The sequence below is a fragment of the Triticum urartu genome, chromosome 2, assembly GCF_003073215.2.
Source record: "Triticum urartu cultivar G1812 chromosome 2, Tu2.1, whole genome shotgun sequence".
Taxonomy (NCBI): Eukaryota; Viridiplantae; Streptophyta; class Magnoliopsida; order Poales; family Poaceae; genus Triticum; species Triticum urartu.
Window position 1 is genome coordinate 18,377,957 of NC_053023.1, and position 14,588 is coordinate 18,392,544.

At 48.9% G+C, this 14,588-nt stretch overlaps 1 protein-coding gene across 1 annotated transcript; it reads left to right on the plus strand.

Annotated features, from left to right (window-relative positions):
* The first annotated feature begins 10,972 nt into the window (after positions 1 to 10,972).
* LOC125534775 (bidirectional sugar transporter SWEET6b-like) lies at positions 10,973 to 14,383 on the plus strand. The gene is made up of 7 exons (XM_048697883.1): positions 10,973 to 11,407; positions 12,355 to 12,418; positions 12,756 to 12,828; positions 12,938 to 13,154; positions 13,281 to 13,442; positions 13,985 to 14,104; positions 14,222 to 14,383. The coding sequence occupies exons 1-7, from the start codon at positions 10,973 to 10,975 to the stop codon at positions 14,381 to 14,383; spliced, it is 1,233 nt and encodes a 410-aa protein (XP_048553840.1).
* The last annotated feature ends 205 nt before the right edge of the window (positions 14,384 to 14,588 follow it).

A 14,588-nucleotide genomic window follows, 5' to 3' on the forward strand; every position in this document is an offset into this window, starting at 1 on the left:
TAGAATCTTCGAAGCCTGGCTGCGTTCCATGGGTTCGGCTCGAGTCGACTAGTCAATGCATCCCGCAGTCGGTATGCTCCACCGGTCAGAACTTGGTCGATAATGAAGGGACCTTCCCATTTGGGCTCGAGCTTGTTCTTTTTCTTATCCGGCAGTCGTAGAACTAGTTCGCCAACATTATAAGTTTTGGCCCGTACTTCTCTGCTTTGGTATCTGCGAGCCTATTGCTGGTAAAATGCGGAACGGGTTTTGGCTACGTCGCGCTCTTCCTCAGACTGTCCTGCCGATCGAGCTCGGCTTCTCTTTCTTCGTAATGCGCACTCGAGGTGAGTCATGAATTATGTCACGGGGCAGGACTGCCTCTGCGCCGTACACCATAAAAAACGGTGTATATCCGGTACTATGATTCGGCGTGGTCCGCAGCCCCCAGAGTACGGAGTCGAGCTCCTCTAACCAGTGCGTGTCAGACTCCGTTAAGGAGCGCACTAATCTGGGTTTAATGCCGCTCATTATAAGACCATTTGCTCATTCGACTTGACCGTTGGTTTGTGGGTGATAGACTGAAGCATAATCGAGCTTGATGCCCATTTTGCTACACCAGAGTTTTACCTTGTCGGCCGTGAAGTTTGTGTCGTTATCAGTGATGATGCTGTGGGGGACGCCGTAACGGTGTACAACCCCGGATATGAAATCTATCACCGGTCCGGATTCGGCTGTTTTAACCGGTTTAGCCTCTATCCATTTGGTGAATTTATCCACCATGACCAATAAGTATTTTTTCTTGTGGGTTCCCCCTTGAAGGGGTCCAACCATGTCAAGCCCCCAGACCGCGAAGGGCCATGTAATGGGGATTGTTTGGAGGGCGATGGGTGGCATGTGGCTTTGATTTGCAAAGAGCTGGCAACCGGCGCAACGTTGGACCAAGTCCTGTGCATCTGCCCGGGCCGTTGGTCAATAGAATCCTATACGAAAGGCCTTGCTTACAAGAGCCCGGGCTGCGGCGTGATGACCGCCGAGTCTGGCATTAATTTCTGCCAAAAGGTTCCACCCTTCCTCTTCGGAGATGCACCTTTGAAGGACTCCGGTAGCGCTTTTTTTGTACAATTCTCCCTCATGGACCCTGTAGGCCTTGGATCACCGCACTATGCAGTGTGCCTCATTTTGGTCCTTCGGAAGTTCCTGTCTAGTTAGGTAGGCTAGGAATGGTTCTGTCCACGGGGCAATAGTGGCCATTATTTCATGGGCTGAATGTGTTATTTCGGTGGCGGAGCCTCCGATTGTGTCAGAGAGTTCGGTATCGGGTATTTTGGCCGGGTTCGGACTGTTGTTATCGGTGTCCCCTTCCCATGCTACGGATGGCTTGAAGAGCCTTTCCAGGAATATGTTGGAAGGGACTGCGTCGCGTTTTGCGCCGATGCGGGTGAGGATATCCGCCGCCTCACCGTTTTCCCGAGCCACATGGTGAAATTCGAGCCCCTCGAACCGAGCTGACATTTTTAGGACGACATTGCGATAAGCTGCCATTTTCGGATCCTTGGCATCAAAGTATCCATTTATTTGGGATATCGCGAGGTTTGAATCCCCGCGCACCTCTAGGCGTTGAATGCCCATGGATACTGCCATCCGGAGACCATGTAGAAGGGCCTCATATTCAGCTGCGTTGTTGGAGTCCATATACATTATCTGTAGTACGTATTGAACTGAATCTCCTGTTGGGGATGTCAAATCGACACCAGCCCCCAGACCAGCCAACATTTTGGAGCCGTCGAAGTGCATGATCCAGTTTGAATATGTGTTGTACTCCTTAGGGAGTTCGGCTTCCATCCACTCGGTGACGAAGTCAGCCAAAACTTGCGATTTAATAGCTCGCCGTGGCTTGTAAGTTATGTCGAATGGGAGGAGCTCAATGGCCCATTTGGCAATCCGGCCCGTTGCGTCGCGGTTGTTTATGATATCGTTAAGTGGTACTTCTGAGGCTACCATTATCGAACACTCTTGAAAGTAGTGTCGCAGCTTCCGGGATGCCATGAATACCGCGTACGCTATCTTTTGATAATGTGGGTACCGTGATTTGCATGGAGTAAGGACAGTGGACACATAGTAAACCCGCTTTTGAAGGGGGAATTTGTGTCCGTCCGCTTCTCGTTCGACGACGAGCACTGCGCTTACTACTTGATGAGTTGTCGCGATGTATAATAGCATTGGTTCGCCAATGTTTGGCGCGGCCAGGACTGGGTTTGTTGCCAATATGGCTTTTATTTCGTTGAGTCCGGCCGTGGCGGCATCCGTCCACTCAAAGTGTTCGGTGCGCCGGAGGAGGCGATAAAGGGGTAATGCCATTTCTCCCAAGCGGGAGATAAAGTGGCTTAGAGCCGCCACGCTTCCAGTCAATTTTTGTATTTGTTTGAGGTCTATTGGGGTAGCCAACTGTGACAACGCTTGGATTTTGGCCGGATTAGCTTCAATACCTCTACTGGAGACAATGAATCCCAGGAGCTTTCCGGCTGGTACGCCGAAAACGCATTTTTCCGGATTGAGCTTGATGTCATATGTTCGGAGGTTATCGAATGTGAGCCTCAAGTCATCTACTAGAGTTTCGACATGCTTGGTTTTAACAACCACGTCATCTACGTATGCCTCCACTGTTTTGCCGATCTGTTTGCCAGACATGTCTGTATCATGCGCTGATATGTTGTGCCGGCGTTTTTGAGCCCGAAGGGCATTGTGTTGAAGCAGAATGGGCCGTATGGTGTGATGAATGCCGTTGCGGCTTGGTCTGGCTCTGCCATTTTAATTTGATGGTAGCCGGAGTATGCGTCGAGGAAACACAATGAATCATGTCCTGCGGTGGCGTCGATGATTTGATCGATGCGGGGGAGGGGGAAAGGATCCTTTGGGCAGGCCTTGTTAAGGTCCTTAAAATCGACGCACAATGAAGTGGGTGGTGGGTGGGCGTCGAATTTCTTCGTCGTCCGCATCCCAATCCTGTCGTCCATAGTTCGACCAGGGCTCTCCTGACAAAGAGAGGGACCTTAGTGAATTCAGAATGTCGCCAAAGGGCGAGTGCTGAAAGATATCCGCGGCGGTGAATTCCATGATCGGCGCCCAATCGGATTCGATTGGCAGGGGCGCGGAAGGTTCGGAGTCCGGAAAAGAGTCCGGCACCATGGAGTCACGGGCTGCTCAGAGGGTTAGGCTGGTGTTCGGCTCGATCGCCGTTGAGACTGCAGCCCCTGAGGCGGTGTCTAACCACCCGTCCTCGATTGGCGCAGTTGGCTCCGAGCTAAGGGTCCGAGCTGATGCGGGCGCAGCCTCTGGGGTACTGTTCGGCGGCAAAGCTAGGTCATACCCATCGTGACCGTGCAGTGCGCCCGGCTGTGGCTCGAATCCGTCGAAGATCAAGTCTCCGCGGATGTCGGCCGTGTAGTTCAAACTTCCAAATCTGACCTGACGGCCAGGGGCGTAGCTTCCAATCTGCTCCAGATGGCCAAGCGAATTAGCCCGCAGTGCAAAGCCGCCGAATACGAAGATCTGTCCAGGGAGAAAAGTCTCACCCTGGACTGCATCGCTATCGATGATAGTAGGAGCCATCAAGCCTAATGGCGACGACCCAGAGGAACTCTCAATGAAAGCACCAATGTCGGTGTCAAAACCGGCAGATCTCGGCTAGGGGGTCCCGAACTGTGCGTCTAGGCCGGATGGTAACAGGGGGCAGGGGACACAATGTTTTACCGAGGTTCGGGCCCTCTTGATGGAGGTAAAACCCTACGTCCTGCTTGATTAATATTGATGATATGGGTAGTACAAGAGTAGATCTACCACGAGATCGGAGAGGCTAAACCCTAGAAGCTAGCCTATGGTATGATTGTATGTTGTGGTTGTTGTCCTACGGCCAGGTCAGCCGGACAGGAAAAGAGTCCCACGTACAATCATTTTATATAGGAGGAAGGAGTACGTTGGTGGAGCAACAGGGGGCCCACGAGGGTGCAGGGCGCGCCTGGGGAGGGGGGGGGTAGGCGCGCCCCCTACCTCATGGTGTCCTCTTTTGTGTCTTGACGTAGGGTCCAAGTCTCCCGGGTCTTGTTCGTTGAGAAAATCACGTTCCCGAAGGTTTCATTCCGTTTGGACTCCCATTTGATATTCCTTTTCTTCGAAACCCTAAAACAGGCAAAAACAACAATTCTGGGCTGGGCCTCCGGTTAATAGGTTAGTCCCAAAAATAATATAAAAGTGGAAAATAAAGCGCAATAATGTCCAAAACAGTAGATAATATAGCATGGAGCAATCAAAAATTATAGACGCGTTTGAGATGTATCAATGTGCGTAACGCTGATCTTGAGAGCTTCGAGGCAGATAAGTGCCGGCAATACCTCTATTTAACTAATTAATTTGTGAAAAGGTTTAAATTTACATCCTCGCGTAACTCTGACAATGTCCTATTTGATCTTTATGATAAATCTTATACCATGGACTTAGAAGATTTTAATACTGCTTGTAAACTCCCGCAGTGGGGTAGTGCTAGTGAACCTCGCAAATCTAAATTTAAAAAATTTCTTGCTAGTATCACTGTGGGGGAATCTAGAGAAATAACACAAACTACCATATGGAGCATTCATTTTCCTGCCATACATTATTTTTCTCTCTTCGTGGGTAGATGCATTAACGGTAAGGATGAGGTATGTCACATGTGTGTTCCTGATCTTACTGTTCTCAAGAGTGCTGTATTAGGAGATAAACAATACAACTTGGGGGGCTATTGTTGCACGTAGGTTGCATCTTAATGGTTTAACTGGAGATTTGTTTGGAGAAATTTATGCAACTCGTGTAGCTAACTTTCTTGGTATACCCATACATGGGGATGATATTGAGTTGCCTCCTTCTTATCTAGATTATAATGCTATGGTTCGTCATCAGTTTGTTGAGAGGAACGATCAGTTCCTCTAGTACCGACTAATCTTTGACAGACGGCGCACCGTCCACGCTGCTCTCCCTGCTCCTGCTTTCTTTGATTTTCAGACAAATGGGAGATATGTTATAACCAGGGAGGAGGCAAGCGAGTATGAGAGGAGGACGGAGGCAGCTCGCCTCCAAGCTGCAGCTCATGAGGCAATTGCCGCTGCATCTCAGTATGACCCCAGCTACAACTTTGATCCATGGACATAGACCAACTTAGGCCAAAAGCCTAAGCTTGGGGGAGTACGTATCTCTCACCGACAATACATTCATGTTCACACACTCATGTCAGTTGTCAGTGCTCATACTTTTTCATTGTATCATCCATGCTAGTTTTTTAAGCTTTCTTCTTGTGTGTTTGAAAAACCTTAAGAAAAACTAAAAAAGTTAGTTGTAGCTTTTAGCTAGTTTACTTTCCATGCTTGTAGTAGTAGTAATTAAAAATAAAATCCAAAAAGATTTCGCGTTCTTCTTTTGCTTGTTGGGAGCTTTTCCGTGTATATAGTTTTGTTTCTTTTCTTTTTCTTTGGGGGTCGAGAGGAGAGGACCACGATGAAAATGTCGAGTCGCTCTCATATGCATTATCATTGATCTAACAAAGAGCTGATATTACCTTGTCTTCTCCCTTGTATTGAATGCTTGCAGATTCCAGCTTAGTCCAATGCACGTGCACTATTATTATTATCCACACCGTTTGGTCGTGCAAGTGAAAGGCAATCATGACGATATATGATGAACTGGTTGAGATGAGAAAAACTGGTATGAACTCGACCTCTCTTGTTTTTGTAAATATGATTAGTTCACCGTTCCTAATTCAGCCTATTATTTATGTAACATGTTTGCAATGAAAATTAGAGATTATAGTTGCTCATGCCATGCTTAAGTAGCTAGGAGTCTATAATGGTTTACCTTGCGTGCCAACATGCTATTAAAATGGTTGTGATGTGGTATGATAGGGTGGTATCCTCCTTTGAACGATTCGACTGGCTTGACTTGGCACATGTTCACGCATGTAGTTGAAACAAAATCAAGATAGCCTCCACGATATTTATGTTCATGGTGAATTATATCCTACCCAAGCTTGCATTCGGTGTTGATTAATTTTAATGCATGTTCATAACTGTTGTCGCTCTTTAGCTGGTCGCTTCCCAGTCTCTTTCTAGCCTTCACTTGTACTAAGCGGGAATACTTCTTGTGCATCCAACTCCTTAAACCCCAAAGTTATTCCATATGAGTCCACCATACCTTCCTATATGCGGTATCTACCTGCTGTTCCAAGTAAATTTGTATGTGCCAAACCCTAAATCTTTAAATAAGCATTCTGTTTTGTATGCTCGAATAGCTCATGTATCAACTACGGCTGTCTGTATCTTCCATGCTAGGTGGGTTATTCTCAAGAGGAGTGGACTCCGCTCCTCACTCATGAGAAAATGGTTGGTCACCGAAATGCCCAGTCCCATGCTCAAATCAAATCAAAATAATTTCAAACAAAACTCCCCTAGGATTGTTGTTAGTTGGAGGCACCCGTTGTTTCGGGCAAGCCATGGATTGATGCTTGTTGGTGGTGGCGGAGTATAAACTTTACCATTCTGCTTGGGAACCACCTATAATGTGTGTAGCATGGAAGATATCGAGATCTCTCGGTTGTTATCTTGACAATGAAAGTATATCTCTCAAAATATTATTCACCTCTATTTCAAAATCGAGCTCTGTCACCTCTACAAATCCCTGCTTCCCTCTGCGAAGGTCTTATCCATTTACTTTTATGTTGAGTCATCATCCTCTTATTAAAAAGCACCAATTGGAGAGCACCGCTGTCATTTGCATGTATTATTGTTAGTTTACATTGAGTATGACTTGACTGGATCTCTTTTATCATGAATTACAATTTCCAGTCAGCCCTTGATCTTCAGGGGTGCTCTGCATTTATGTTTTGCGGTCTCAGAAAGGGCTAGCGAGATACCATCTTGTTATATCATATTATGATTGTTTTGAGAAAGTGTTGTCATCCGAGATTTATTATTATTGCTCGCTAGTTGATTATGCCATTGATATGAGTAAACATGAGACCTAAATGTTATTCTGAATATGGTTAGTTCATAATCTTTGCTAAAAACTTGAATGCTGGCTTTACATATTTGCAACAAGAGCAAACAGAGTTTGTAAAAGTTTTTATTTATCACTTTCAGTTTATCAACTGAATTGCTTGAGGACAAGCAAAGGTTTAAGATTGGAGGAGTTGATACGTCTCCAACGTATCTACTTTTCCAAACACTTTTGCCGTTGATTTAGACTCTAACTTGCATGATTTGAATGGAACTAACCGGGACTGACGCTGTTTTCAGCAGAATTGCCATGGTGTTATTTTTGTGCGGAAATAAAAGTTCTTGGAATGACCTGAAAATCAACGAAGATTATTTTTGGAATATACAAAAAATACTGGCAAAAGAATCAAGGCCAGGGGGCCCACACCCTGTCCACGAGGGTGGGGGGTGCGCCTACCCCCTGGGCGCGCCCCCTACCTCGTGGGCCCCCTAACGCTCCTCGGACCTCAACTCCCACTCTATATATTTGTGTTCGGGGAGAAAAAAATAGGAGAGAAGGATTCATCGCGTTTTACGATACAGAGCCGCCGCCAATCCCTAATCTCTCTTGGGAGGGCTGATCTGGAGTCCGTTTGGGGCTCCGGAGAGGGGAATCCGTCGTCATCGTCATCATCAACATTCCTCCATCACCAATTTCATGATGCTCACCGCCGTGCGTGAGTAATTCCATCGTAGGCTTGCTAGATGGTGATGGGTTGGATGAGATTTATCATGTAATCGAGTTAGTTTTGTTAGGGTTTGATCCCTAGTATCCACTATGTTCTGAGATTGATGTTGCTATGACTTTGCTATGGTTAATGCTTGTCACTAGGGCCCGAGTGCCATGATTTCAGATCTGAACCTATTATGTTTTCATGAATATATGTGAGTTCTTGATCCTATCTTGCAAGTCTATAGTCACCTATTATGTGTTATGATCCGTTAACCCCGAAGTGACAATAATCGGGATACTTACCGGTGATGACCGTAGTTTGAGGAGTTCATGTATTCACTATGTGTTAATGCTTTGGTCCGGTACTCTATTAAAAGGAGACCTTAATATCCCTTAGTTTCCAATAGGACCCCTCTGCCACGGGAGGGTAGGACAGAAGATGTCATGCAAGTTCTTTTCCATAAGCATGTATGACTATATTCGGAATACATGCCTACATTACATTGATGAACTGGAGCTAGTTCTGTGTCACCCTATGTTATAACTATTACATGAGGAATCGCATCCGACATAATTATCCATCACTGATCCATTGCCTGCGAGCTTTTCATATATTGTTCTTCGCTTATTTACTTTTCCGTCGCTACTGTTACAATCACTATAAAACCAAAACTGCTACCGTTACTTTTGCCACCGTTACCACCACTATCATATTATTTTTCTACTAAGTACTTTGCTGAAGATATTAAGTTTCCAGGTGTGGTTGAATTGACAACTCAGTTGGTAATACTTGAGAATATTCTTTGGCTCCCCTTGTGTCGAATCAATAAATTTGGGTTGAATACTCTACCCTCGAAAACTGTTGTGATCCCCTATACCTGTGGGTTATCACCATTGTCTTTCGAGGGGAGGTTGCTCCCCCTCTAGTCCATCTCGAGGCAATCCGCGCCCGGGAAATCTTAGAGGGGCGGTTGGCCGAGGCCCGCGCGCGCATGCCTGACCCTTCGGACTTCGCCTCTCGGGAAATGGTTCCTCCTCCGGTCGAGGTTGCCGAGATCCGCGCCCGCACCCGCTCCCGCACGGTCGCCCTCTACACTCAAAGCGCCTCCCGTGTCCTGGGGTCAAGCAGCCCCCCGATGGCTCCTTGATTCGGCCGCTTTTTTGGAACATCCGCGGCTTTGGCCAAGATGGCCGCCGCCAACTCATAGAGTATATGCGAGATGAACACATTGACATCATAGCCATCCAACAGACCATGCGCACGGAGTTTCCCTATCAGAGCTCGAGCGCTTGAGCACTCACCTGTTCGCCTGGCATTGGGTCCCTTCTAGTGGGATCACAGGGCACTCGGGTGGCATACTTCTAGGTGTGAAATAAGCCACTTTCGAGGTAGGTAGTATGGACTTGGGCGAGTTCTTCATCAACATGGAGCTCTTTGAACGTGCGATTAACTTCAATTGGGAGATCATAATAGTTTATGGTCCTATTGGCCACAACCGATCTGCCTAATTCCTTGACGAGCTTACAAGGAAGGTATTCGCGGCCCAGCTCCCGGTCGTGGTGGGTGGGGACTTAAACCTCCTCTGCTTCGTGGAGGATAAGAGCAATTACCTGATCAACCTTCCTAGGATGCAGATGTTCAATGACTGCATTGCCGAGATAGGCCTCAAGGAGCTGGATAGAGTGGGTGTCCAGTTTACTTGGACCAACCGCCAGGCCAACCCGACCAGCTCCGTCCTCGACCGAGTCGTGGTCTCGCCAGAATGGGAGCTCCGGTGCCCCCTTGCATCCCTTCGATCCATCACTCATATTGGCTCAGATCACGCCCCTCCTTCTCTCCTCTAAGAATGAGCGTCCTCCCATTCCGCCTTGATTCCGCTTCAAAACATTCTGGCTCAACCAGAATGGGTTCGTTGAAGCAGTCCGCGATCGCTGGATGGAGGCATACTGCTCCCCCACCGGGATCTATTGGCGGTCGACGAGTGGCGCTTCTGTGCCAAGCGCTCTAGGCAGTTCATGAAGGGGTGGGGCGCTAATCTTGGCCGGGACTTGCGGGAACGCAAGACGACTATTCTTCACTCCATCCAAGCTCTAGACCTTCGGGCGGACGCGTTGGCCTCTCCCCTAACGAGTGGCTACTGCGATATGATCTGGAGGACCAGCTAATGGTCATTTACACAGATGAGGAGGCATATTGGTGACTTCGTGGGACCCAAAAGTGGGTACTCAAGGGAGACGCTAATACGAGTTACTTCCAGGCCATCATGAATGGCCGTAGGCGGTGTAACTCTATTCCTTGGCTTCGGGATGGGGACGCCGTTCTTCAGCGCCCGACCGAGATTTGGGCGGACATAGATGGGTTCTACAAGGCCCTGTTCTCTTCCTCCCCTCAGGGAGGCCTAACGCTTGCTACAGAGTTTTAGACAGGCCCCTAGTGCGTGTCTGGCGCAGAAAATGCTGCCAGCTCCGTTCTCGGAGGAGGGGGTCTGGAGAGCTATTAGCGGCATGAATCTGTCCTTTGCTCCGGGCCCGAACGACCTCCCGGTGAAATTCTTCCAGGTCTTCTGGACCACCATCAAGCGCGAGGTGATGGCCCTCTTCGAGGAATTCTACGTCGGCTCCATTGACCTCCGCCGCCTCAACTTTGGGATCATCTCTCTGATTCCCAAGGTTCCCGACGCCTCGGACATCCGTCAGTTCTAGTCGATCACTGTGATCAATGTGATCTTCCGCATCTTGGCAAAGGGGTACGCCATTAGGGTGGCTCCTTTGGCCAATCGTATTACACATCCGGACCAGTCGGCCTTCATCAAAGGGCGATATATCTTCGATGGTGTCCTAGTCTTTCATGAAGTCCTCCATGAGGTCCATGCCAAACACCTGAAGGCCGTCTTCTTGAAGATTGACTTCCACAAAGCATATGACACGGTCAGCTGGTCCTTCCTCCGGGAAGTTTTGCTCCGTAAGGGGTTTGACGACCGTTGGGTCACCCGGGTCATGCAGCTAGTTTCATTCGGGCAGACCGCGGTCAACATTAACGGCGAGATCGATCGGCCCCTACTTCCCCACCCTTTGTGGGGTCCGTCAAGGCGATCCTTTCTCCTCGTTCCTCTTCAACATGGTGGTAGATACCTTGGCGATTATCCTTGACAAGGCAAAGGCCACGTGACACATCCGAGGTGTAGTCCCGCACCTGGTGGGAGGACATGGTGTGTCCCTTCTTCGGTACGCCGACGACACCATCATTATGGTGGAGGGGTCGATGGCCAACATCATGAATGTCAAATTCCTCTTCCTTTGCTTCCAGGAGATGTCGGGCCTCAAGATTAACTTCGATAAGAGCGAGGTGATGGTGATGGGGTACTCTCCTGCGGAGAGCCAGAGTATTGCCAACCAGCTCAACTGTCAGCTCGGCTCCTTCCCCACGTCGTACCTGGGGATCCCCATTAGTGATTCGTTGCTATCCGTTGCGGACCTATGGCCTTCGTTGCTTAAGCTCCACCGTCGTATTGAACCTTGGCAGGGTCGTTGGTTGTCTAAGGCGGCGCAGACGATTCTCATCAACTCATCACTCTCCAGCCTCCTCTTGTTCATCATGAGCTTCTATAGTCTGCCCGAGACTCTGCATCATGAGATCGACACGGTCCAGGCTCGGTTTTTTTGGGCCGGTGATGGGGATAAGCAGAAATACCACATGGTGCGTTGGACTGAGATCTGTAAGCCCCGGGACCAGGGAGGGCTGGGCATCATGTCCTCGAAACGGATGAACATTGCCCTCCTGACCTGTTGGCTCTGGCGGATCGCCAATGGGGATGGTGTCATGTGGCTCCACATTATCTGGAATAAGTATCTCCGCAGCTAGCCACTTGTTTTCTGTCAACGGTTCAGAGGCTCCCAGTTCTGGCAGTCCATCGTCCAGTTGCTTCCGGTCCTTCGCATCGGATCCTTCATCACGGTGGGAACAGGCACCGACACCCTCTTCTGGTTCGATAGGTGGGCGGGCGATGCCCCTTTTGCGGCTTGCTTCCCGCACTTGTTCTCTATCGCGGTTGACCCTCGGGTCTCCGTTTAGACGGCCCTTATAGACTTAGGGCACCTCGCGTTCCGTCGGCCCTTTGGGCCTCCGGAACTTATCACCTGACAGGAGCTCATGGACGTTGTTGCTCTCCATGAGCCGGACCTTGCGCTGACACAAGACCGCCTCTCCTGGCACCTGGAGCCTTCGGGAAGATTCACCACGAAGTCGCTATACCGGGCCATCATAGCCACACGCAGACCGGCGCCCCTCAAACAGATTTGGTCGATCAGGCCCCTGAAGATTAGAATCTTCTTATGGCAATGGATCTGCGGGCGCGTCCCCTCCGGTGTGGAGGTGCTAAAGTGTAACGGCCCGGGTGATGGGTCTTGCCCGTTGTGTGGAGCTGCCTTCGCGAGGTGGTTGGTGGCCGTTGGTGCCACACCAACTTCCCGAACCTCTTTAATTACCGAGATCCAAACCTTTCCCCCTCCGGGTCGCCACATTAGGTGGCTGACCATAGGGTGCTTGCGTGGACTCTTTGGACGGTTCAGAATAAGCTTGTGATCCAGTGGGTTCCTCTTCGACGTGCTACTGACGCTGTCTTTAAAATGTGTGTGTACTTGCAGTTTTGGCGGCCGCTTAGCCGCCTCCAGGACCGGGATGCCATCAACACCATCATCGCTGACCTTCGTACGATGGCTAGACGCTTGGTGCTGCCACTTTCTCCGCCACCACCCGAGCCAGATTAGACCCTGCTCCTCAGGACGGGGCGGGGCTGTGTTGCTGCCGCCTTTGCTGTGCCCTCAGCTGCACCTTCTGTACTATTCGTGTGACTTGGGTGTGTGTGGATCTTTGTGGTACTCTGTGGGTATGGTGGTTTGTTTTATTTATAAAGCGGGGTGAAAGCCTTTTTTGGTATTACCGGATCAAGGAAGTAGAGCATCAACAGCACTTCATGGCCTCCGGTAACACGCGTGTTGGGCTTCCGGAGTCGTTAGGCCGACTGGGTCGGTCTTGGACTTTGCAGTGTCCTTGGGTGACGCCGGCTGGGTCGGCATCATCGGCAATGTCATCTCCTTCGGCCTCTTCCTCTCCCCTGTGTAAGTCCTCTCCTCCTCCTCTCGTCTAGTCTGCATTTATACATATATGAAAGGTGGTTGCTAGGGCATGAATCTGAGGCTCGTTTTCTAATTGTACGTACATACGCAGGCCGACGTTCTGGCGGATCTACAAGGCCAAGGACGTGGAGGAGTTCAAGCCGGACCCCTATCTGGCGACGCTCATGAACTGCCTGCTCTGGTTCTTTTACGGGCTCCCCATCGTCCACCCCAACAGCACCCTCGTCCTCACCATCAACGGCATCGGCCTCGTCATCGAGGGCGCCTACATCATCATCTTCATCATCTACGCGGCCAAGAACACAAGGGTACGTACGTGCAACCATCCTAATGCCCCCTCATCCGGCCTACTGTCTCTTTTCGGCGTTAGTTTCTATACAGAAGATCCTCCTGCATGCCCTAACCCATGCCATGTGCCTGTGCTGTGCGTGCAGTGGAAGATGCTCGGCGTGCTCGCCATCGAGGCAGCGTTCATGGCTGCCGTGGTGGCCGGTGTGCTCGTTGGCGCCCACACCCATGAGAAGCGCTCCATGATCGTAGGCATCCTCTGCGTCATCTTCGGCTCCATCATGTACGCCTCCCCGCTCACCATCATGGTACGTACACCACCCCAACTTATGGATCGTCGACCCGCGATCTTTGATAACGCTTTAACTTGTTAGTTCAGGTGGCTAATTAATCTGCGTTGTGCACGTATGGTGTGGTAATGATGCGTTGTCTAGAAAAATACCTGCCTATAATTTATTTTTAAAGTTCTAGTGGATGCTTTTGACAGACCTTAATTTGTTAACTAGTATACCTTGTTTGTTGTTGATTCTGCTTGAAAATCTATGTCCATCTAAAAGATGCACCCACCTTTCATGTTTTAACGTTGGTGCCAAAACCCTGTTAAAAAAAGTCCGAACTGAGTTGTTCACCTCTCACGCAAGTTCTTCTACACTATGCTACATCATATATTTTTAATCAAAAAAGCCTATGGTTTATTTCTACCTCAAGGTAAACTTCCTTTACAGGGTGAATTACTAGCTCAGGCTAATTGTTAATTACGGACGCTTTTACCAACTTACGAGTGTAGTAAATACTAATATAACTCAAAACTTTAAGATGAAAGTAGTAACATTGTACTGCTTATTTGCAGGGTAAAGTGATCAGGACCAAGAGTGTGGAGTACATGCCATTCTTCCTGTCGCTGGTGAACTTCCTCAATGGCTTGTGCTGGACGGGCTATGCGCTCATCAAGTTTGACATCTACATCACGGTATGTACATACACATACATATTGGAAATAATTAGTCACAAACCAGCCAGACATACAATCAAGAACTCCTCAGCGCGGATTGATCTAACTGTTATGTCCTCTTTAAATTCTGTGCAGATCCCCAATGCCCTCGGTACAATCTTCGGCCTCATCCAGCTGATCCTGTACTTTTACTACTACAAATCGACCCCCAAGAAGGGCAAGAACGTTGAGCTGCCCACTGTCCTCACCAAAAACACCGTTACCAGCGGCAACGTCTCCGTCACCGTTGACAAATAAACTTGGCTTCGGTTTTAGCCCTCAAGATTTTGAGTAGTTAATACCGGATGATACTTCAACAAGTTGGTGTTAATTAGTACTACTTTTTGCTAGCTAGCAGAGTCTTAGATTGCCTTTAATTTCGTGAACCATTGTCGTCTGTCCGAGACTACTAGTGCAAATTACAAGTGTATATAAATACCAATGCAGCTGAGTTATCCCAGAT

Excerpts from the sequence above, each read along its gene's own strand:
- LOC125534775 (XM_048697883.1), top strand. The coding sequence starts at position 10,973 with ATGGCCAACATCATGAATGTCAAATTCCTCTTCCTTTGCTTCCAGGAG. Across the intron at positions 12,419-12,755 it reads CACCATCATCGCTGACCTTC|TGTCCTTGGGTGACGCCGGC; the intron begins GTACGATGGCTA and ends TGGACTTTGCAG. Across the intron at positions 13,443-13,984 it reads CCTCCCCGCTCACCATCATG|GGTAAAGTGATCAGGACCAA; the intron begins GTACGTACACCA and ends GCTTATTTGCAG.